The following is a 25,072-nucleotide window of genomic DNA, read 5'->3' on the forward strand; positions in this document are numbered from 1 at the left end:
TTTCCCCATTGCTATGAATTAAGGGAAACTACCACCTCTCTGAGTCTTGAAGGAGTGGTCCTGTATAGACTGCATGTTTGGAGGCTTTGAATGGCTGGCTGGAGCTGGGACTGGTGCAGGCTTGGGTTCCTGAAGCACAATGTGCCAGGGCTGCCTTGGCCTGGATAGCTGGAGCTGGATTAGGTATGGCCAGGGGATCCTGGGGTGCTCTATACTGGTGCCACCCTAGCAGAATGGCTAGACCTAGGGCAGGTATGGGCCAGGGCTTTATCCAAACTGGGGCTGCCCTGGTGGGGTGGATAGAGCTGAAGCCAGTACCGCCTAGGGGCGTCCCGGCATGCTTTGCATCTGGGCCACCTTGGCAAGATGGCTGATGTGTAGTGGGCACAGCCCAGGGATGTCCTGATGTGTGCCACACTGGGGCAGCTTTGGTAGGATGGCTGGAGCTGGGGTGTGCTAGAGACCCAAGGCTCACTGAGGCAGCAGGTTAGCTAGTGCGCCAGGATGCTGCTCCTGTCTACACTACAAAGTGGAAGCAAACATAAACAGTGTTGCTCACCAGCACCTCTGATCCTGGAGACAATTTCCAGCTGTTCCCCTACTGCCTGGCAGATGCTCTTGGGTTAATAATGTAATTCCTTCACTTACAGTCTAGCTGGTCTTTAAGTCACTGTGTTTTTGGCTGGGCGAATCTGCACCTGAGTCCTTAAGTGCTTCCCCCGCACTACAGTTTGTAGCACTGAGAGTAGGGTTCCCATCATTACTGTGTCTCCAACTCTTCTACCCCATCTGTGTGGCCCCTCTACCTTTTGTGGTGCAGAAGATGTAATCAGCCTTTAGTTTTTCAGGAAGAACTTCTGTATGTGTAGGTGGAGATTGGGTATGCCCTGCATAGGAGGAGAAGTCAGGGTCTTCCTCTACCACCCTCTTGGACACCTTCTCTCATGATCTGACTCCTGCAATTACATACAGATACACTATACACATTTTGATATTTATTAACAAAAATGCTCCAGAAAAGGATTGAGTAAAAATTATAGCAATAAGGTTTAAAATAAGAGTTGTTTTTAGTTCTATTGTCTCTAGGGGAGTGTAACCAGTTTAGAAAGCTGTTTTATCTCCTAAAACAGGACTTAGATCACACCACTCAATCATCTGATTTCAAAAGAAATTTTTCCTTTTCTTTTTTGTCAAAGGAAAATATAGTGGAAGTCTTAGTTTTTACCCACAAGCCTCCTTTCCAGGGGATGAACTGGGGAACGGGAGAAGAAGTAGACTAAGAGGTTAAAAAAGAAACAAGCAAAATCTTGAAAGTAAGAAAGGAAAGTTAGTGAAGAAAAGGGTTCCTAACTGCCTAAGAATCATTCACTGAAGTAATCCTCTAGTCCTTCCATATCCATTTCCAGAGAGGAATTTAGACAGGCCAGAGCAGATGACGCATCCTTGGCTTTCTGGACACCTGGTTTGGGTTGAGGAGTTTCTGGTTGGATGGATTCCTTCCTGATGTCTTTATTACCACTTAGAATCCGTTGGCTCTCAAAAAAGAATTGATTAGGATGGCTCAAAGAAAAGCCACAATCATCCACCTGTGTAAGAAAGCAAACGCATATCATATAAATACATAGCAAAGGTATAAATAAAGGGGCTTCATAACCATTCTAGTCGTTGTTCAAAAACCTAGTAGTTGCCCAAAACCTAGTAGTTCTCGGTCGTAACTCTCAATTCACTGATTACATGATTTCATTCAGAAGGTGTGTCAACTACTACCTAAACATGAATGGCTCCAGCATTTGTATTTCCAGGCCGAACCTCTGCACTTAGTTTCAGTTCCCCATCTAGCTCTACTTCATCTCTACCTTCTACTCAGCATCTTAGAGGGCTAAGCAAAATGCCTGCCTGCCTATCTGTCAAGAAATACTTGTGAGGGGTGGGGGGATGAGGGTGTAGTCTTTAAACATAGGGAGTAAATATAAACACACACTGTCTGCATATTGGACCCTGATAGCACTCCTATTTTAGAGTATTTGTATAAGTCTGGCATAAGCAATCCCATTTAGTATCATATAAACAACGCACAAGCAACCTAATGTATTTTTTTCATTCTAATCTTTGGCTTTTTATAGAAAAATCTTTTTCTTTTGTAATTTTCAATGGGGCTTAATGTAAACATGACCAGGTTTACAGCTTTAAGATATTTCTTTACTCAAATACTATCACTAAACTTTAAATTAAAATAAATTTGGAGTATCATTTCAAATTATCCATTATCCTGTACCTTTAATATACAATAAAACTTTGTAAGAGTATATTTTTTTAAGATTTTATTTATTTGGCAGAGAGAGAGCAGAAGCAGAGAGAGGGAGAAGCAGGCTTACTGAGCAGGGAGCCTGATGTGGGGCTCAGTCCCAGGACCCTGGGATCATGACCTGAGCTGAAGGCAATGCTTAATGACTGAGCCACCCAGGCGCCCCTGTAAGGATGTTAATACTTCTTGTATTTAAAGATTTAACGAGTACCACTTTTCCCCTAACTTTGATTCCAAAATTTATTAATGGTGAAGAAAAATATGTTCCTTAATACTAGCAAGCACTTACTGAATGCCTACTATGTGCCAGACATTATTCTAAGTGGCATAAAACACATGCCATACTCATTCACACACAGGTTTATCTATACAGTTAACTTCTATAAGAACCCTGTGAAGGGAGATTCTCAACATTCTTTCAGTTTAGAGAGAGGTTAAGTTAACTTGCCCCAGATCGCATACTGGCACGGCTGGAGATGGGATATGAAAGAGTAGATCATGCTCATAACCAGTAGGCTCTGCTGTCATGTCCTTGTGCCAAGGTCAGTAATTTTATAATGCATTAAGTTCTTAAAATATGTGTGCCTTTTACTAACTCTTGGGGTATGACAGAAGAGCAAGATAGCTCCTGAAGTGTGAACCTCCTACGTTAGTCCCTTTGTTCACATTCAACCAATGTGAAGTTGTGAAGATCAACTAAGTTGATCACATGTAAAATCTCTGTGCTCCCTGCCTTCTGCAGTTGATGCTGACAACAAAAAATACCATTTTACTTGAGTTATTTGTTGTGTTTTTGTTAGGGCATATTTTACTTTTTTACAAACTGAGAAGCCATTACACTTTCTTTGTTCATCTTCTATTTATTGACCTTTTTATGTCTCACTCTTTGTACTGAAGAGACTTGCATACAGTAGGTATCTAAATATTTGGTGAGTTGATGCCAGAACTAACCAGTTTTTACCAGTCGAACATGCCACATATGAATTGAAGACTTACTGTGTAGAAGGCCACATTAGGAGATAGCGGTTTTTCAGCACACACAAATGCATTTGACTAACTCTAAAGAAATTTCCAGCCTAATAAGTCATATACTTAAAAATCTCTATCAAGAATAAAAAAGTGATAAGGGTCACAGATATAGCCTTATTATCTCCACATTAGAGAGAAATTCTGGCTGGGTTGATCAAGAAAGGCTTTGTGAGGAAGGGCTGTATGAGTTGAATTTGAGAAGATGGAGAGAGTGAAAAGCTGAGATAATGAGGTCAAGGTTAATATAAGCAGCAGAACCACATGGGCAAGGTAGAAGGAATGTTCCTGTAAAGCAAGTAGATCAGATGGCCTGGTATAAAAGGCATATAAAAGGGAATAATAGGAAATGAGGTTGGAAAGATAGGCTAGGGCCAGGCCTCAGAGAGCCCTGAAAACCAGGGTAAGTAGTCTAGACCTAATTTTATACACATCAGGGAGTCACTAAAATCCTTAAGAGGGGAGGTGATGTGATTAAAGCATGTATAATCTTATGGTAGATTAAAATGGATTAGCAGGGGGTTAAAAGAGTTGCTGTTATGGTTCAGAATTAACCCTCTTAACAGGTGAACCAATAAACAAAGTGTTTTCTGGTAATACTTACTTGAATACCCCAGGATTCTCTGATTCTCTTTAGTTAGTTGTTGATACATGGTGGGCCAATAATTTTATAGTAACTTCAGTGTATAGCAGATTGATAGCATATAAACTAATTTTAAAAGTTATTACTCAGATCACTAAGAACAAATTTTTGTCTATTACTTTGCTGTCTAATTTTAAAATGTTTCCTGAATGTTTTATGATAAATCTATAATTTTTATTGACAATAGAGTCATTTGTGAACTTATTATATTCGATTTTTCACCCAATTCATTAAAAAGTGGGAGATCCAATATAAAGTTTGCATTTTACAAAATGTTTCATTTAAAGTTTATCGTAGAACACATTTCAGTCAGAAGGCTTTATGTTTTATAAAAACAGAACATTAGAGATTGGAAAGACCTTGAAGATCCTTTAAGTTGAACCTCCCACATGTACAAACTAGGAAAACGAAGCCTAAGGAGATTACATGATTTATGCAAAATCATAGAACTAGTAACTGGTTTTGTCTGAATTAAGGCCGTCTGATCACTTAGTTGCTCTGAAATCTGTTTTAAGAGGTTTTATGCAAAATCAAATAAGCTTACAAACCATATAATATTTCTAAAGCTAAACTTGGCTATAAAGATTATAAAAAACACAGGGCACCTGGGTGACTCAGTTGGTTAAAGCCTCTGCCTTCGGCTTGGGTCATGATCCCAGAGTTCCGGAATCGAGCCCCGCATCGGGCTCTCTGCTCAGCAGTGAGCCTGCTTCCCTTCCTCTCTCTCTGCCTGCCTCTCTGCCTACTTGTGATCTCTGTCAAGTAAATAAATAAAAATCTTAAAAAAAAAAAAAAAGATTATAAAAAACATAGTAGCATTTTTTCATATAAAAAGAATCTAACAGTTTGTGCTATAATTACACATTAGGGATTTTCTACACCTTGTATCAACTTGTTAAAATTCTCAATACATCTATCATCACAAAAGAGGACTCTCTAGATTGAAATGAATTCTTAGACTTCAACGTGGACAAAATGAAATATGATCATCTTTCTAAGCTTCAGTTTCCTCAGCAATGAAATGGAGGTTATAGTAATAACAGCTGCTACGTCATAAGGTTACCTCAGGGAAAACCAAGGAAAAAGGAGTGTAAAAAGAAAGTTGTTAGTTTTATGAAATCTAAGTTAACCCCTTTGCAAAGACTCAAGTCACTTAAAAAGAAAAAAAGAAAGGGGAAAAAATCATATTGTTTTCTATGTATCATTAGCTTCCTCTTCTATTTTAAAGAAGGATGAACTGGAAAGTGGTGATGGTGTATTATGGGTATGGGTTATTAAAAAAAAAATTGAATTCTAATTCCAAAACTACTCAAGTAAGAGACCTTGCCTGTACATCAAAAGATGAACAAATAAGAGAGAGACACCTGGGTGGTTCAGTCAACTAAGCGTCTGCCTTTGACTTATGTCATGATCCCAGGGGTCCTGGGATTGAGCCCTATGTCGGGCTCCTTGCTCATGGAGGAGCCTGCTTCTGCCTCTCCCCCCCTCCTTTGCTTGTGCTCTCTCTTGCTCTCTCTCCCTCTCTCAAATAAATAAGATCCCTAAAAAAAGATGAATAAAAGGCCTTTAAATATTTTATCTTTAAAATATATTGCTTAAAATACACTGTTTAGGGGCGCCTGGGTGGCTCAGTGGTTTAAGCCTCTGCCTTCGGCTCAGGTCATGATGTCAGGGTGATGGGATTGAGCCCCACATCAGGCTCTCTGCTCAGCAGGGAACCTGCTTCCCCCACCTCTTCTGTCTGCCTCTCTGCCTGCTTGTGATCTCTGTCAAACAAATAAAATCCTTAAAAAAATATATACTGTTTAAAAAATGTACATATTTTTTATTCCATTTTAAATTAATGCTCTTATACTACCCTATGACCCAGCAATTGCACTACCGGGTATTTACCCTAAAGATACAAACGTAGTGATCCAAAGGGGCACATGCACCCGAATGTTTATAGCAGCAATGTCCACAATAGTCAAACTATGGAAAGAACCTAGATGTCCATCAACAGATGAATGGATAAAGAAGACATGGTATCTGTATACAATGGAATACTATGCAGCCATCAAAAGAAATGAAATCTTGCCATTTGTGACGACATGGATGGAACTAGAGAGTATTATGCTTAGCAAAATAAGTCAATTGGAGAAAGACAACTATCATATGATCTCCCTGATAGGAGGAAGTGGAGATGCAACGTAGGGGGTTTGGGGGGTAGGAAAAGAATAAATGAAACAAGATGGGATCAGGACAGAGACAAACCATAAGAGACTCTTAATCTCACAAAACAAACTGAGGGTGGCCGGCGGGAGGGAGAGGGTGGTGAGGTTATGGACATTGGGGAGGGTATGTGCTATGGTGAGTGCTATGAAGTGTGTAAACCCGGCTATTCACAGACCTGTACCCCTGGGGCTAATAATACATTATATGTTAATTTAAAAATTAACTAATGCTCTTATTAGCCAACTAGAACAGTGACAAGGGCCTTGAAATGAGGGCATGTACCATGTTTCTATGTGATGTTTGGCTTTTCAGCTGTCTCTCTTGGATCTGCAATTGCACTTTCTTAACTCATTGCTAATAAGCTCATTTTAATGAACTCATGGTCTAATTAAGTTGCTTGATAGAATGATGAAATTATGAAGAGTTTCCTTCTATATACTGGATTGTATTTTCTTCCTCTAAGAGAGGTTCTTTGTTTTTGAATGTTTTCTTTTACTCTTATTTCTGGATGAAGGAAGTTGCTATTCAGTTTCCTTTCCTCTTGTTAAAAAAAAAATAACTTTGATTATGCTCCTTTCCACACTGCCCCCACAAACCCTAACAGAATGAAAATAGATTTTACTTCAAAATCAATTTAGAAGAATAGGAAAACAAGTTACACCCATAGAAATCCCCCACTTTCACATAGGTCTGTTTAAACATCAGCATCTATTTCCTTTATTCCTTATTTTAAAAAAAGATAGGAACATTCTAGATATGGAAACACTGAGAATTTTCCATTTCCATTTTTCTTAATTGGTTGCCATTGGTGATGTTTTCCTTGTGGTTGATGATTTTTTCATTGTGTTTTGTACACTGTGCTCACTACTGAGAGAAAGAAATTCTGTGATACATTTTCATTCTGCCGTATTAGCTTAGAAGTCCCAAAGTACTGTAAAGGATATGAAATAAAACCAGTGTATTTGGGAGTCCAAGGGAAGGAAACGGGTGGAGAAGCCTTTAAAGGCAACATTGTAAATTTTGGATTTCACCTTTAGAGCAATTGGGAAAGCCCTTTTAAGGTTTGTTTTGTTTTGTTTTTCTTTTAAAGCAGTTTACTGAAATAATCATATTCTTCTGTTTTAAAAATCATTCTAACAGCTATGTGGAGGGTAAAGAACTGGAATGGTGCACATGTTGTAGATGCTGGGAAATGAGTTAGGAAGCAATTGCAGTGATCCAAGTGAGACATGATCATGGCTGCTAGCCCAGCAGTCTGACTGATATCCATAATAATGATAAAAAAGCTGAATTGTATTTGTGATATCCTGTTTAAGACTGCAGGAAAATGTGGTAGAATTTAGCAAGATTTCTGTAAAGATTTATATGGTGGGGGAAAACTTATGCTCAGCTATTTGGAAAATAAGTATTAAGAATGACCCAGTGCCTTAAAAGGCCTTTTTCTAAAAAAAGATTTTCAATTAAAATTCAGAGATGAATCTACACAAGGCTTAGTATTTTCATTTACACAGGGAGTATACCAAAAGAAAAAAAATAAAAAACTGCTCTCTCAAAACACTGAGGAAAATGGGATTTCAAGCAGGTCAGATTTTGACATCTACTAAATGAATCTCAAATATTTCCTTGGAATCAACACGTTTTGCACACAATGACCTTTACACAAACATAGGTCTCATATTTCTGCCACAGCAAATGTAGATTTTGAAGGAATGGAAGCAATATTGTTTTACCTATGGGATGTTTGGGTTTTAATCAAGAGGTTTTGCAATGACAGCCTATAATGAGGCAGCTGGTATTACCAAAAAAGCCATATGGAACTATCATAGTGCTGCTGTAAATGGTATCAATTAACTGGTTCATTTTCAAACTTTCATCAAAATGAGTTTGATCACAGAGTCCTCAGGAAAATAAACAGCTTTAACAAATTTTTTAAGGGGGGGGCAGACAGGATGGCAGAAAACAGACAATAAAAATGGATTCTACTTTGAAATTAAATGAGAAAAAATAATAGATATTCACCACTAAAAACCTATAATGAGATATCTAGTGAATTCAAACAGCCTTTTTATTCCATCAATTTTTATGTGGCCAAGGTTATATGTAGTTATATGTCTACATATTTAGACATACATCTTTTTAATATCTTTGTTAATCTAAGGCAAGTTTTAAAATTGGCCATAGTAGTAATACTCCTATAGGAATGAGAGATACTACAAAAGCTGATCTGAGAACTAAAAAAAATTCTTTTTTGGGGATTATGTTACAAACTTAACATTTCAATCTATTTTTCACATCTTATTTTAAAAAAGGAAGGAGACTGAATAATAGACCTCAATTTGTAGAAGTTCAGAGGCCTCTGAATTAAAAGGGCCCACACATAATTAAGAACACATATGAAATTAAACCTCTCAAGCTGAGCAGGCAAATTAAGGAATATGGTCTTTAAGGAAAAGAGTCATGCAAAACCGGTGCTGAAAATACCAAACAAAGGGAGCTCACCTGGTGAGATTCCTATACATACAGAATTGCTAGGCTTTGGATTTGTTTTTAAATGTAAACCATGATGGTTGGATCATGAATCTAGACAGGTAAATGTCAGGCTCACAAGCTTTAAATAGTTACCTGACAGTCTGGTTCAAAGCCAAGTCCATCCCTTATGAGCAGTAGGACCTTACACAGATTGCTCAGCTTCTCTAAACTTTATTTGTAAATGGGAATAAAAATAGCATCTAGCTGTAGTACTGCAGTGTGGATCAAAAGAGCTAATGTGGCCAAAGTATTTAGTGCTGGGCCGGGCATGTGTTAAAGGTTCTACAGACATTGGCTGACAGTACTATATTCATGATTGGTAATATTATAGGGTATATTTTTCCTATGAAATATTTCATGAAGTAAGAAATTCCACTATTATATAATCACAACAGGAAAAACTATTTCATGAAAACCAGAAAAAACACAAATGAATAGCATGGTAGCTGATGATGAATTCAATAAACACAACCCTCTTTTTGGAGAGGGTCATGGATGGATCTCTTTGAAACCGAATAACAGACTTCAAAAAAATGCATATGTAGGGGCTGCCTGGGTGGCTCAGTGGGTTAAGCCTCTGCCTTCGGCTCAGGTCATGATCTCAGGGTCCTCGGATGGAGTCCTGCATCAGGCTCTCTGCTAGGCAGGGAGCCTGCTTCCTTCTTTCTCTCTCTCTACTTGTGATCTCTCTCTCTGTCAAATAAATAAAATCTTAAAAAAAAATGCATATATACACTCACAGAAAAAAATGTCTTAAGAACTGCATGGACTTTTAGGTCTATTCTTCGGTATCTGTCCTGGGTTAGGAAGCCAGGGTCAGGACCAGTGGTTGCCAACAAGGGGGTTCTGTGTGTTCAGCTGACTTGTACAGGGTCTTCATACTCATCGACGTGAAGGCCCCTAACGGAACCTGAACTCGTCAGCACACAACAGTTCCTCCCGTACTCTCCTATTAATCACAGCCACCTATACTTTTTTGGGTTATCTGCCTAACCTCTCTGTAGGCTTCTGAGTTTGTGACCCTTGCTTTACACCTTTCAGAACCTGCTAGTAGGACTTATATAGGCATACCGTGTCCTACTGTGTTTCCCAGGTATTGGTTTTGTTTTGTTTTTTTAAACAAATTGAAAGTCCATGGCAGCCCTGCAGCTGAGCCAGCTATAGGCACCATTTTTCCAACAGCACTAGCTCACTTCATGTCTGTGTCATATTTTGGTAATTCTTCCAATATTTCAAACTTAATGATTATTTTTGTTATGGGGACTTTGATGTTACTACTGTAGTCATGCTGGGGCACCAGAAACCATGCCCATACAAGATGCCAAACTTAAGTGATAAATGTTGTATGTGGTCTGACTCCTCTACTCACTGGCCATTCCCTCTCTCTCCCCATTTCCTCTAGTCTCCCTATTCCCTGAGACACAGTAATACTCAAATTAGGCCAATTAATAACCCCAGAACGGCCTCCCAGTGTCAAGTGAAAGGAAGAGCTGCTCATCTGCCATTTTAAATCAAAGCTAGAAATGATTAAGCATAGTGAGGAAGGCGTCCTGAAAACAGAGAGGCCAAAAGCTAGGCCCTCTTGTGCCAAACAGCCAAGTTGTGGATGCAAAGAAAAATTTCTTGAAGGAAATGAAAACTGCTGTTCCAGAAAACACACAAATGAATGATAAGAAAGCAAAACAGCCTTATTGCTGATATGAGAAGTCTTCCTGGTCGGAACAAAAGATCACACCAGCCACATCCCTGAAGCCAAAGCTAATCCAGAACAAATCTCTAGCTCTTCAGTTCTCTGAAGACTGAGACAGGCGAGGAAGCTTCAAACTGAGAACAGTTTGAAGCTGGCAGAGGTTGGTTCGCGAGGTGTGAGGAAAGAAGCCATCTCCATAACATGAAAGTACGAGGTGAAGCAGCAGGTGCCGATGGAGAAGCTGCAGCAGGTTACCCAGAGGCTCTAGCTGAGAGAATTCCTGAAGGTGCTGCACTAAACATCAGATTTTCAGTGTGGATGAAACCGCTCTGTAGTGAAGAAGATGCCATTGTAGGACTTTCATAGCTAGAGAGGAGAAGTCAGTGCTAGGCCTCAAAGCTTCCAAGGACAGGCTGACTCCCTTGTTAGGGGCTAATGAAACTGGTGGCTTGAGGTTGAAGCCAGTGTTGTTTATAATTTTGAAAATCCTAGGAATAATCCTTGAGAATTATGCTAAATCTACTTTGCCTGTGCTCTATAAATGGAAAAACAAAGCTTGGATGACAGCTCATCTGTTTACAACATGGTTGACTGAAGGTTCTAAGCCCATTATTGACACCTACTGCTCAGAAAAAAAAAAAAATCCCTTTCAAAATATTACTGCTCACCGTGGGAACCTCAGTCCCCCAGCTGGCTCAGTCAGTAGAACATGAAACTCTTGATTTAGGGGTCATGAGTTCAAGCCCCACGTTGGGTATAGATTACTTAAAAAAAAAAAAAATACATGTATACACACACACACATTTTACTCCTCACTGACAAGGTGTCCGGCCACCCAAGAGCTCTGATGGAGATGTACAGGATTAATGTTGTTTTCATGTCTGCTAACACAGCATCCATTCTGTAGCCCATGGATCAAGGAGTCATTTTGACTTTCAAGTTTTATTATTTAAGAAATACATTTTGTAAGGCTACAGCTGCCATACACAATGATTCCTCTGATGGAACTCAGCAAAGTAAATTAAAAACCTTCTGGACGGGCACCTGGGTGGCTCAGTCAGTTAAGCCTCTGCCTTTAGCTCAGGCCATGATCCCAGGGTCCTGGGATCAAATCCCACGATAGGCTCCCTGCTCAGCAGGGAACCTGCTTCTCCCTCTCCCTCTCCCTATGCTCTCTCTCCTTTGCTCTATCAAGTAAATAAATAAAATCTTAAAAAAAAAAAAAACCTTCTGGAAAGGATTCACCATTCTAGATCCCATTAAGAACAGATTCATGAGAAGAGGTCAAAATACCAACATTAATAGGAGTTTGGGAAAAGATGATTCCAGCCGTCAGCAATGACCTTACAGGGCTCAAACTTTAGTGAAGGGAGTAAATGCAGATGTAGAAACAGCAAGAGGACTAGAATTAGAAGTGGAGCATGTAGATGTGCCTGAGTTGCTGCAAGGTCATGGTAAACTTCAATAAATGAGGAGTTGCTTCTTATGGATAAGCACAGAAAGCAATTTCTTGAAATGACAACAAACGGTTTAGAACACGACAAAAACTTAGTTGAGGAAGCAGTGGAAGGGTTTGAGAGGACTGACTCCAATTTTGAAAGAACTTCTACTGTAGGTACAATGCTATTAAACAGCATCCCATGCTACAGAGAAATCATGCATGAAAGGAAGAGTCCGTCGATGTGGCAAACGTCTTATTTTTCAAAATTGCCACAGCTCTCCCAACCTTCAGCAACCACCACCCTGATCAGTCAGCGGCCATCAACCTGGAGGGAGGACCCTCTACCAGCAAAAAGACTGACTTGCTGAACGCTCACATGATTGTGAGCATTTTTTTAGCAATAAAGTATTTTGGGGGGTGCCTGGGTGGCTCAGTGGGTTAAAGCCTCTGCCTTCAGCTCAGGTCATGATCCCAGGGTCCTGGGATCGAGCCCCGCATCGGACTCTCTTCTCAATGGGGAGCCTGCTTTCTCCTCTCTCTCTCTGCCTGTCTCTCTGCCTACTTGTGATCTGTCAAATAAATAAATTTTAAAAAATCTTTTAAAAAAAAGTATTTTTTAATTAAGGTATGTACATTTTCTAGACATAATGCTATTGCACACTTAATAGACTACAGTATAATGGAAACATAATTGTTACGTGCACTGAGAAACCCCAAAATGCATTCAACTCACTTTACGGGGATGATCTGGAACCAAACCCGTAACATCTCCAAGGCGCAGCTGTACTACATACAGAAGCATGTCAAAAGAGGCTCACAAGAGGAAAACCAAATACATTTCCCTGATTCCCTTGCAGTTAGGGGTCCTACATGCAACCAATGTTCTGCCGTTCAGGTAAACAGGAGATTTGGGAAGCAAAATGAATATGCAGGGGGCAGCCACAAGTAAAACAATCAGATTTTCTATAAGAAAGATGGCAAAAGCCTCTGGTTTTTCTAGGCACCTGGGGCAACTATTCTAGGTCTATTCCAAGAGTTGCTAATTAGGCCTCAATCTGGCCCACGATCTGTTTTTGTAAATAAAGTTCTACTGGAACACAGCGATGCTCATTCATTTATATATTGTATATGGCTGCTTTTGACTACAACAGCAGAGATGAGCAGTTTTGACAGAGACCATATGGACAATAAACTCTACAATTTTTATAATCCGGCACTTTCCTGAGAAAGTTTACTGATCCTTGGTCTCATCCTTAGATGTAAAGTGGTGGGTGGCAGCTGCAGTAAAGGTTTTCTCGCTGAGTAGCTTCTCCTGGTCACAATGTTTCTGATTCTGGAGTATCCTAGTTTTAATTCTCTGGTCCATCTATAAATTTTATAAGCTACCTAATACCATGTAATAAATCCCTTGCTGGTGAAAATAGCTGGAGTGGTTTCTATGCTACAACTAAAATCCCTGAATGAAACATGGAGTAACAAAAACAAACAAACAAAAACAAAACAAAACAAAAAACAAAAAATTAGGACATAAAGTTTAAAAATTGACTTACGTTATGTATCATCTCGAAGTACTTCTGACAGGCTACTTGGTAATGTGTCCCTTTTACTAAATCCAAGATCTAAAATGCATGGGAAAAAGAGAAAGCAAAATTAAAAACGAAGTCTCTAAACCACTCTAGTTTGTGGCTGTGGGCGTTTTCAGAATCTATATTCCAGACAGGAAGTGCATTCAATCACGGGGCATGTTGTACTTCTGCAGCCCAGACACTGTGATAATTCTGACATTACACAGTCGCTGTTTAGGTCAGCATTAAACCACAGATGACAAGAGATAGTCAGTGATCTTTCTGACCTACCAACTGTGAATTTCAATAACTTTACCTTGACAACAAGATGAAAATAGATCCCAGTAATATGACTTTGACAGTTATTGTCAGAACATCATACTGCAACATCCCTTCCAAAATTATAGATATAAATTTAGTAATCTAAATGATTGGTGCATGAAGCAATCAAGTGTACTATTTAGATTTTTATTTTCCACATTACCAGTTTATACAGATACAACCTAAAATACAGCTGTGTACCCATCAGGAAAATTTAATGTAAGCCCTTTGGAAAGTATCTTTGGAGAGGGAAGGCTTTTACCTTCAATCAGATTTGTTCTCTTTTTGAAATGAAGTTATTTCTAGTAAAGCTCAGCAGAATATGAGAGTGAATAGTCTATTCTGAACACCTATTAGGAACATCATCCTATCTTTTGTAAATACAATTTGTTTTCCAATTCTACTTCATGTAATCTCTTTGGAGCGAGACAAAATCCTATTCTTATCAGCCAAGTGCAATGCCAGTGAAATTTGTAAAGTTTCATCACCCTCCTACCCCACCAAATAAATAAAATGTATATTTGGCCTGTTTATCAAACACAGAAAATGCTGGAATTAAGAGATAGCCTAAAATGAAGGGAAATAGAATTTTGGAGAAATATTCATTTCTATCTCTTTTCAAAGGGCTGACCTTCCTGTGACAACAAGAAATGTACATGAAGCCTCAAATTCCTGCTATCCCCATTATTGAATATAGCTGACATGTTTTGACAGATACACAAAATTATTACAGTTATGGAGTAGGCATCATATAATCCTCAAAGAATGTGCTTAAAAGAACTGTTTTTTTCTGATTGTCTTATAGATTACATTTCTGAACTTCAGGTCACCTTTTATTAAATCCTATATGAAAGATCTATGTAAATGCCAACCAATCACCAGTATCCAGGATCCTGCCTATTTGACCTGTTTGTTTTTCTTGAATTATTAGAGCAGAAATGAAAAATAAACCCATTTAAAATGAATAGCTATAAATTTTTAAAAATGAAGAAAGCCACAAAGTTTTCAAAGTAATTCTACACATTGATATTAAAATTGCGTCGAGATAAACTTGCAATTGATTATTTGCAAACATCAATGATACCATGAAAGAATATCTGTGAATTTCAATTTTGGAGAAGCAAAGACTTCAACCTTTAGTGGTTTAAATGTTACCATAAATGACCTGAAGAGAAAATGAATTCACAGAAATAAACAAAAAGCTCAATTGTGTGGTACATAATAAAGCTCTTTTATTAAAAACAAAATAAATCCAACATCATATTCTATGCATACACATATTCTTGAGAGATATATATTTAAATATATATGAATTTATACACATATATTTAAATATGTTCCTTGCAAAGTAAATAGGTAACATTATATACATACATTATAATATACATGTTTGGGAAACCCGGCATAAAGCCAATACTTGTAAGAAATTAGATATTAAAAATATCTAATTGGGGGTGACTGGCTGGCTCAGTCAGTAGAGCATGCCACTCTTGATCTCAGGGTCATGAGTTCAAGCCTCATGTTGGGCATGGAGCCTACTTAAAATAAATAAATATTTAAAAATAAAAATATCTAGTTGCATAACATACACATTTATAAAAAGATATCAAGGAAAACTGATATATAGGCCACAGAATATAAGAAAAGCTTATGTATTTTGAAATTTTAGGTTCCATCAAAATTAAATTTAGATTAATCACAGATCAATCCCCCCTGCTCTACTCCTTAACCAAAATCATTTCATTTTCCTTTTCCTTTTTGCTTTATCTTTCTAGGATGAGTTTTTATTTAGAAATTTCTTGCGAATCCATAAATAAATCATTCAACCATCATCTATCCTTAAATAACATTACTGATTATGTTACAGCATACTTGAGGTAAATGAAAGTTTCTACACATATGTAATGGTATAATGGGGGGAAAAATAAGATAACAGAGTGCTTTTCATTGGCTGGAAAAGCTACTCAAAGACAGATTTAGGCGGAAAGGAAAGAAGGGAAGGAAAAAGAAAACCAAGTAACAGAGATGTGGAGACAATAAATGAATAAGGAAAATGCAAGGGAAAGATTGCTTTGAGGAAATTAGGTATTACTTGGTGGGTATTACCCTCATTTCAGAGATAAAGAAATATATCCTCTTAAATAGGGGTATTTATCTAGCGAGTGCCATTTACTGTGAGAAGAATTTAAAAATCTCATGCAATTTATGATTTTGTTTTCCTTAAGACGAATATATGGACCATAACTCAAAAATCCAATAACTAATAAACATATGTACTTGAATTTCACATTATGATCTAGATTACAGAGATACAAGAAGAGAAAAAAAAGAAGAAAGAGAAAGATCTTGTGGAACAGTGGATGAAGTCTGCCTTTTTCGCTGAGTAAAATGCGGTGCTACTGCAATATAGCACAGGAGGGACATGACCTAACATTGCTAACGTAACAGCATTATTCTGCCCCCGCTATGCTGGGAACAAACTAGAGGGAGCAGGGCTACAAGCAGGGAGTTCTTTACAAGAATCCAGTCAACAGATGATGCTGGGTTAGGCCAGGGTGTTAAGAGTAGTGGTTAGAAATGGTCATACTGCCCATACTGTTACATATGGGCTGTAACTGTTTTTGAAAAACAGCTGTTCTACACAAAAATGCTTAACAGGAACCTATTCCCTGATGTTTTAGAGTAATTCATTACCTGTCACTCAACCCCTCCCCTCTCCAACTGATTTCTTAAATAAAACTAAGTAGCTTAAAACCTCAGTAAAGTGCAATATGTAAACAACAAACTATCATGTAAAATAAGTGTAGAATGTCAAAAATACCACTTAATAGTCATTAAACAGAATGAGTAACAAACTGATGCTTCTTATGCAATAGCCTGTGAGTAGGACACCTGAAGTCTCTCAGTGTCAGCAGCCCCTTAGATGCACACCCGCTCTGAGGATTTCAAAATACTCAGCAAGTGATTCTGATGTTCTACCATATACACATGAAGTGCAACTTGGGACTTTTTCTGCACCTAGTTTTCTTAAGTTTTTCTGATATTATCCTCATGAGCAAATGCTATACTAAGATAGTCTTAGGTGTGTTGAGGATGGTGCTGGTATCATTTGTCAATGGGCTGGACAACTCCCAGGCAGGAAAATACAAAGCTAAAAATCAAGAGAAAAGAGAATTAAGGTATCAGCAATGCACCAAAGTTTGTAAAATAGAGGAAACATAGAAACTTGGCAAAGAAATACCAAAATCCAAGAAAGATACCTGAGGTAGAAAAGAATTAGGGATCAGGAGCTAAATTCTCACAATATGTTTTTTATATCCTCGAAAAGACTCTACTTTTCCAAAGGTGGATGGACCACTTGTGTGTTAATGGACAGATGGTGAAAGTGCTCCCTGCTAAGTCACTAAGACTGAACAGAGACAGTTAAGCAGTGACGGTTCATACACAAGATGACTCTGCTACTAACCCATCCTTATTCTGTAAAACTCAGTTTCTTAGCAACGGTTGGGTTCATTTAGAATTTAAATTTTGTGTGTAGTCATAATTCAAGTTATCTTTGTTAAGAAAGTTTTAACAGAAGAGCACATGTCCAAGGCCAGTGGACATATAGGCTTGACTTGTAGCCAGACAACTAGGAACCTGAGAAAGATTTAGGGTTTAATCAAAAGTGGTGTGCTTTTCTTTAAAAACCAAAATTTTTCTTTGCTCTTTTCAAGAACGAATAGTAGCTGTGGTAGTATTTTGTAATGTGTCAAATTCTGAACTTATCTACCTAAACTTGCTCTTATTTGCTTATTAAAAATATGCTTTGGGGAGGGGGAGACCATGGGGAGTTAGTTCATGAGGTGCTTGTTTATATATTTTTTTGTGTTGGAATCTTATTTAATGTGACATTAACAAACTTTTAAAGATTTTACTTATTTGAGAGAGAGAAGTAAAAGAAAGTAAAGAGAGAAAGAGAGAGAGAGAGCTGGGAGGGGGGAGCAGAGGGAAGGGACAAGCAGACTCCACATCGAACACAGAGCCCAATGCAGGGCTGGATCTCGTGACCCTGAGATCATGACCTGAGCCAAAATCAAGAGTTGGATGCTCAACTGACTGAGCCACCTAGATGCCCCGACATTAAAATTTTTTAAAGAAAATAAAATTCTGTAGGGAAGTCAAAATGAATATGTAGTTAGGCAACACTACTTTTTAGCAGCATTCGTCTTGCCAGATAGCATCTGAAGGGTCAAGCCTCCATCCTTCTAAATTGGCCTTTGCTCCTCTTAAACAGATGGCTTCCCAAGGCTGGAGTTGAGCAGGCAGGGACTGACCAGAGAGAAAGTCAGAAGTAAAACAGGGGAAGGAAACTCATCAAGAGGGAGAAATGTAAGAAGACAAAAAGAAACAAACAGGAAAAGGAAAGGGCCAGGTAGAAGGAAAGCCAGAGGAGTGAAGTTAAATGAAATGGGGTCCACAGCTTATGAGTTACATGGTCTGTAAATATCAAAGTGTAATTCACAGCTCTCAAAAGGGGTTTCATATTCCAGTCTGGAAGACCAGAGCAGACCACAATTTCCTCTGATATGAACCAAAGTAAGTGTCCATTCTGATGCGTAGGTTAGAAGTCTTTCTAATTCTGCTTCAGAAAAATATAACCTAACAATTTGAATAATCATATAAATTAAGGCTTATTTGAAAATACAAAATTACTTAAAGAAAAAATTACTATGAAGACTTAAGACTGCTGCTCAAACAGCAATTTGAAATTTTTTTATTTTTAATGCCAATATTTCCAGACTGAAGTACAAAATGTCAAACGTAACAATCCATTTATTGTTCTACTATAATTCATCAGTAATCAAAAAGCTAAGAAAAAATTAAGAGGAGTAGTGATATCAAATTATTATATTTTGGTAACTAATATACTTTACTTTGCTCTCTCTATATTTGAATTTATTTTTTATCGGCTAACTAAAGTCCACCATGAAGAATATTAGATCTTTTTTTTTTTTTAAAGCAATATACTTTGTCATCTTTACAAGAAAACATCATAACTGTATTTGCTAAGTTAGGTAAAAGAATTAATTACACTTTAACTACTACTTTATCCTCAAGGCAAATAACTATTTCAGTTTTGAATTTTAGTAAAGCGGTTAACCAAGATAGCCCTGCAGTAGAGGAAGAAGGAGCAAATTAGCTGATATTTTTATTTGATTGGCAATAGATCATAGCAAGTTGACAACTATGATATACAAAATACTGATGGGAAATCTATACTCACACACACATATTAGACAGAAATATAGATGACATTTTAGAACTGTGTCTCACTTCCTTCTCTCTTCCTAATGTTCTCCACTATACCCTGCCATCTGCAGCTTCCTCTGTGCCTTTAGCTCAGTGCCTGCCAACGAGGTCCAGATGATTCTCTGGCAGCAGAACGCAGCCACCTGCCTGTCCTTGGCTTCGGAGTGCTGTATGGCTAGGTGTGCTGCACTCACTAATTAGATATCTACTTAATCTGTCTCTAATTCAAGGTCATATTCTGTTTTATTTAAAACTGATAATGACCTTGTTTCTTCCTAAAAAGCTCAACCTTTCAAAAGTCAGCAGGCTGGTATTTTTCCACTTCATTTCTAACCGTCCTTTATTTCAAAGGTGAAAGAGAAAACATGGCAGAGAGGCAGAGTCTGGAACACTTATGAACATATTACTTTGCTCCTGCTTCTCACACACTCAGCATAGCTTAGCTAGCCGCCACCTTACAACTTTGCTGTGACCTTCAGTTACTGGCAGATCAGGGGCAAGTTTCCCTCTCTTGAAGATGTACTTTCATTCATTTAAAACACTACACACCAAGAATTTTTCTGACTCACTCTTCATTTTCTACCAACACAGTTGTCTGACCGAATCAATTCTACCTCCAAATGTCTCTAAAAACATACTTTTTCCTCCTCATTGTTCAGGCCCTAATCATTCTCTTTTTTATTGCAAAGCTTCTTGACTTATCTTTTCTTCACTCTTCCAAAAAAGACAGTTTCCAAACTGCCACCATAGTAACTTCTCTAAAATCAAATATAATCCTGGCATGGCCAGCTCCCAGCTGAAAATGGCTCACATGGTTCAAAACGCCTTGTACATTAGGCCCCTAGTTGCCCTCACTGGGCCCCTCTCCTGCCCTGCCTGGCCACTGGGGTCCTTACGTTTTAGTTCAGGTTCTCCCACAGTGTATTCTTTGGAATTTTAGCTCACAAAATCCTACTGACTCAGAAGTTTTTCTCATCTAATCCATTTTTTACTTTTATTTAATCTAGGATTATCTAAGTTTCTTTAAAGCAGGGCTTATCAGGGTGGCATTTCTCATATTAATCTGTCTCCAGGACCTGTTCCCATACCTCTCCTAGGATTAGGGTTCCTCATAACACTCCCAACAACCTTTCCACACATGCTTCTCCTAAGTCTTATCCTAGTTCCTTGTCTTGTTTAGTTTCCTCTGACCACACCTCATTTGTTCACTGTCTGTCTCTGGTTAGAATATCTGTTCCATAAAGGCAGAGGACTTGTGCCTTGAATAGTAACTAGAATATAGTCCTCACCTTGTTATTTGTTACTGTCGAATGAATGCCATTCCCTTTGCCTCATAAGCCTTGCTTCCCTCCACTGGGGAAATGCCTACTCAACTCTCAAACACAATTCAATGATCACTTCCTACAGGAAGCATTCCCTGAGGTCACACCTCTCCCTCAGCAGTTCTTGGCCCTCTGAGTCTATAGCTAGCACTTTAAATGTATTTTTATTAAAGCACTTACCACACTTTATTACAGTGAATTATACCTTTTGCCTCCACTAGACTAAAAGTCTATAACAGTTTCTTAAATCATTCTATTTCCAGATTTGGACATACTGAAAACTCAGTGACATGTCAAGTGCTCAGTAAATGTTTATTGGATAATAAAATGTCTTTCCTCACCAAAGCAACTTATTGTTGGGTCAGCGGCTCCAGGAATGCAGGAGAAACAATAGAAATGACCGCTGGGCCGCCATCTTCCAGGCCCCCATCCTTCCTAACCCTTGACTCTCCCACCATAAGGATGTATGCCCAGGTCACGTCTCCACAAGTAACCCGATACCTATGCAAGAAACCGGAACATCAAGATTCCCCCAACCCTCCAATCCCCGAACACCATACCTTATATGGCTGTGAACCTATTCCCTGTCTTAACCCAGATAAAAGACCCACTCAACCCCCGGCCCGGTGCGACCTCCCTGACTTCCCCGACTCTCCTCTCTGCTCCTCTCCGGAGTCTCGGAACCTCGCCTGAGGGTGCCTTTAATAAATCTTGCCTTGTGCCGTGTTTATCTTGCCTATAAAACCTTACACTTAACTTGTATTTAAATCAGTCTTAGTGACTTTTACAGAACCTTTTCAATTAGTTGCCTTTTATTTTTTCTTTTCCTTCCTTCCTTCCTTCCTTTTTTTCCTTTCTTTGGGGGGGTGGGGTTTGGTACCTTAGGGAAAAAAAACTACTAATTTAGTTCTTCCACAAGGTATTAACAGAGCTTGAGCGGTTTCTCCAGTCATATCTGAAGACTCTTTGGAAAAGAGAATGAAAATAATCGATCACATTAACTTGAATCCAAATGTAGAAATCTGCCATTGCTATATATAGTCCTACACATGCACGCAAACACTAACACATGCAAACAGAGTAGCCTCTGCTAACACCACTCAGATAAGCTTTCACACCATGAACTTATCAAGTCATTCATTCATTTGCTTATCATTCAGCCCACATTCATTAAGCTTCTATAATGATCTAGGCACTGTGGTCAGGGGCTGATTTTATTTAGATGAAAGATAGCATTTCTGACTTCAGGAAGGATAAAACCGCAATGAGTCTAGAAGGAAGGATAGACAAGAAAACAAAAAGGATGTTACAGAGGGGAAAGGGAGGAAAAATGCTCAAGCTTCCAGGGGACGACCTAACCGAGTGAAATTATAATAAATGAGAAAGAATGATCAAGATAAAGAAAGGGGTAAGACAACCCAGGGAATAACACGCAAAGGAAGCACTGAAATTTGACTGCAAGGTGTTTGAGGATGGGCAGAAATTAAACTATATTAGAAAGATCATTTTGGCATAGTGTGAAGGACTTTTGGGGGAAGAGGAACTGAAAATTAGGAATTTAAGTGACCTGACATCCTAGGTAATGGAAGAAAAGGAAAAGAAGGAAAGAACAGATTTAAGAACACTCAAAACCAGGAAGGAATCTTGAATATTTTCTTGATTTCTGGCTTGAACATCTAGATCCATCCACATTCCCTGGAAACTGTATAGTAGACTCAGCGGTATGCTGTCTCCATCCACCCTCCTCAGAACAAAGACACAGATTTCTCCAGGGCAGAAAGGGCTGACGCCTGAAAGCTTGCAGCAGAAGTCCCCCTCAGCTGAAGAAAGCCATTTTGCTCAAGATGCCATTCCCTTCTGGACAGCAGCCTGACCCAATGACTGGCTGATGCAGTGGTATAAAGGCTTACGAGCCCTTGCTCCAATTAGGGACAATTCTGCAGGGTCATCCCAGCTTCAGAGCTCCCTGAGGGATCAGCTACAGACCAACTTCTCCTTCTGCCCAATCTTGCCTTCTTCACTCCCTGACAGATACTGATCCTGAGATCACTCCCCAATGAACGTCTTGCACACAAATCACCACAGTGAACCAAATCTGTGACATAGTCCAGTTAGTTTTTGCAGGGAGAGGGATGGGGGAAAAAACGTGAATAATGATAATGACAATAAGCTACCATGTAACAGATACTGTTCTAGTTATTTTACTTAAAAGCTCTCTAAATCTCTTCATGTATATATGCAAACACGTTAGAAAAAAGAATGCTGATAGCTTTTTTTTAGATCTTTGAGAAGCCATAGAGAATCTCATTAAAATGTGAACCTCCTCAGATGGAAAATGTACTATGCCACAATTCATAAATCCTGAAATATTCTCACAAATCAGCCAACTACTAAATAGAAGTGAGGCTTTCTGGAAGTTGTATGACACTCAAATTTGATAATCATATTACATTACCTCCTATCATGTCTTTCCCCACAATATAGAAATGCTAATATTGAAAGTTTCTCATTGTCTTTTAACTTACTATATTTGAATAAAGGTTTGAATCATTAATAATAGGTACCTAAAAAAGCATTCTCGAGAAACAACTTAAAATGCCACCCAAAATATTGAATTCCTTAGTGCAATTTAAAACCAACATTTAGATTAAAGGATTTAAGCTTTAAGGGTTAACATCAACAACTAAGTGAGCTTGGAATAAGGGGAGGAAGGAAAATAGAAGAAAGAGGAAAGGGAAGAAGGGAGAAGTAAGAACACATATGTAAAGCCTGCTTAACAGACAGAAAAATCTTGCTAAACATCAATCCCATGATTTACTTACTAATTAAAACTGTGCTTTAAGTATTCTATTTTTTTGCCTAATATAATTGAAAGCCAGTTCAGAATCTCTATGTCCTATGATCTTTATGGAAACGATGAAAATATCTGTAATAATTTAGTAGTTATTTTCAAATATCTTACTTATAAAAAGAAATATATTGTATCAGCTATTGAAACAGAAAATAAAATCTGTCACTTGAAGATTTTCTAGTCACTTTTCCAAGGACTAGAGGATTAATAGAGAAATACATATAAATTTACATATATGCAAGAACTTACAAATAATATACATACATATGTGTGTATATACATATATATATATATATATATAATAAGTTCAGAAACAGAAACCAACATGAACTACATTGTACACTGATAGGAAACAATACCCAGCACTCTGAAATGGCTTAAAGCTAAGACTAAGAATCTGTAACACTTGCTGTATGAAGTAAGGTTAGTTATTTAATATTTTGGATACTTTAAGTTTGCTTCCGTTAAGAAAAGGGTTGTGAAGGCTCTGGGAGAATATAAAATACCTCTGTAGATATAATTGCTCATGTAATGAACCAATAAAATAATTACAGAAAGAGAAAATTATAAACAAAGTACTAAATTTCTTTTTAAGAAAAACTATATTTTATATTTTAACACAATTTTAGTGAAAGTAAACCTCAGTAGGTTTGGTTAACAATGGCAAATGTTATTTGACTTTCAAAGAGTTTTTTCTTTGAAATGCCATGAATGAAAGTAATCTTCAAATGACCATTTATTTTCAATCTATAAAAAAGGGAAGGATATACAGAGAAAGATATTCAGTGATTTTTATAAAGCCAAAAATATAACCACATTCTCCAGACACCAACTCTAATATTCAACTTCCAAACTTTTCCATAATGCAGTTGTAAGATCTACCAAGAACAATATATGCATTTTCAACTATAAGAAAAGCAAAGCTAAGTGCAACAATCTAAGTCCTGTTCTCATAAATGAGAAGAGATGTTCCTAGAGATGAAATACACAGAAAAGCTGCTCTTAAGAGTAGTTACTGTTCGTAAAGTAATGGATAGAGTAAATACTACCTATTGACAAGTACTCCTTACCTAAGAAAATCACAGGAGTTTTAGGTAGTTCAGATTTATGTGAACACTGAGTAAGCAGTCATTGAGGTTTATCTTTGCCATAAAATCTTCTTGACATAGTGTTAGTTCTGTCTCTTAAACTGTCCATTTTGAAAGATTTCTTCATTAAAAGACATTTGACAGTTTTAGATTTAATATGGTCACTAACTTCTTGAGAACTCTTGTACTAGGAAAAAGAAAGATTAACCAACCTCTCAAAAACCAAAAAAAGCATACATTTTTACATATTTCGTTATTTTGATATCACTATTAAGTTTTTTGAAAGCACCGATTAGATTTGCTTTTAAAATAATTATTAATGGTTATGCTGAGGAAAACTCCTAAAACACAAGTTCTTTCCTCTCTTAAAAAAAAAAACCCAAAAATTAAAATGAGAAAAAAGTTTCAAAAATATTAATACGAACTATATTTGTAAATAATGTATCATTTCAATTAAAAAAACTTGAAAAATAAGTACCCTTATCTAAACTAATTTATGGGTCAATATGTAAAAGTAAATACTGGTGTGTAATAGGTTGAAAACAACTGCAGAAACAAATATTAAAATATGATGTGGAAACAGAACCTAATCACTTTAATATTTAATAGTCAAGTGCTCAATAGTTCTATGTAACTATTTGGAGCAGTGTTCTCCAATAGAAATATAATGAATGACATCTGTAATTTTAAACTTTCTAGCTACAATTAGAAAGGTAAAAAACAAATGAAATTTACTTTGACAACTTATTTAAATCAATATTATTTTCATTTCAACATGTAATCAA

General features: G+C 37.6%; 1 protein-coding gene across 1 annotated transcript in view; it reads right to left on the bottom strand.

The window, feature by feature from the left end:
- Positions 1-975: 975 nt before the first annotated feature.
- Positions 976-25,072, bottom strand: part of PRIM2 (DNA primase subunit 2) — a 329,295-nt gene continuing 305,198 nt past the window's right edge. The window contains exons 13-14 of the mRNA XM_032864463.1: positions 13,399-13,467; positions 976-1,586 (exon numbers count right to left, since the gene is read on the bottom strand). Of these exons, the coding sequence (XP_032720354.1) occupies positions 1,362-1,586; positions 13,399-13,467 (294 nt within the window). The 3' untranslated portion in view covers positions 976-1,361. The remainder of the gene's footprint in view (positions 1,587-13,398; positions 13,468-25,072) is intronic.

Source organism: Lontra canadensis, unplaced genomic scaffold (genome assembly GCF_010015895.1).
Source record: "Lontra canadensis isolate GAN:19392208 unplaced genomic scaffold, GSC_riverotter_1.0 scaffold27, whole genome shotgun sequence".
Taxonomy (NCBI): Eukaryota; Metazoa; Chordata; class Mammalia; order Carnivora; family Mustelidae; genus Lontra; species Lontra canadensis.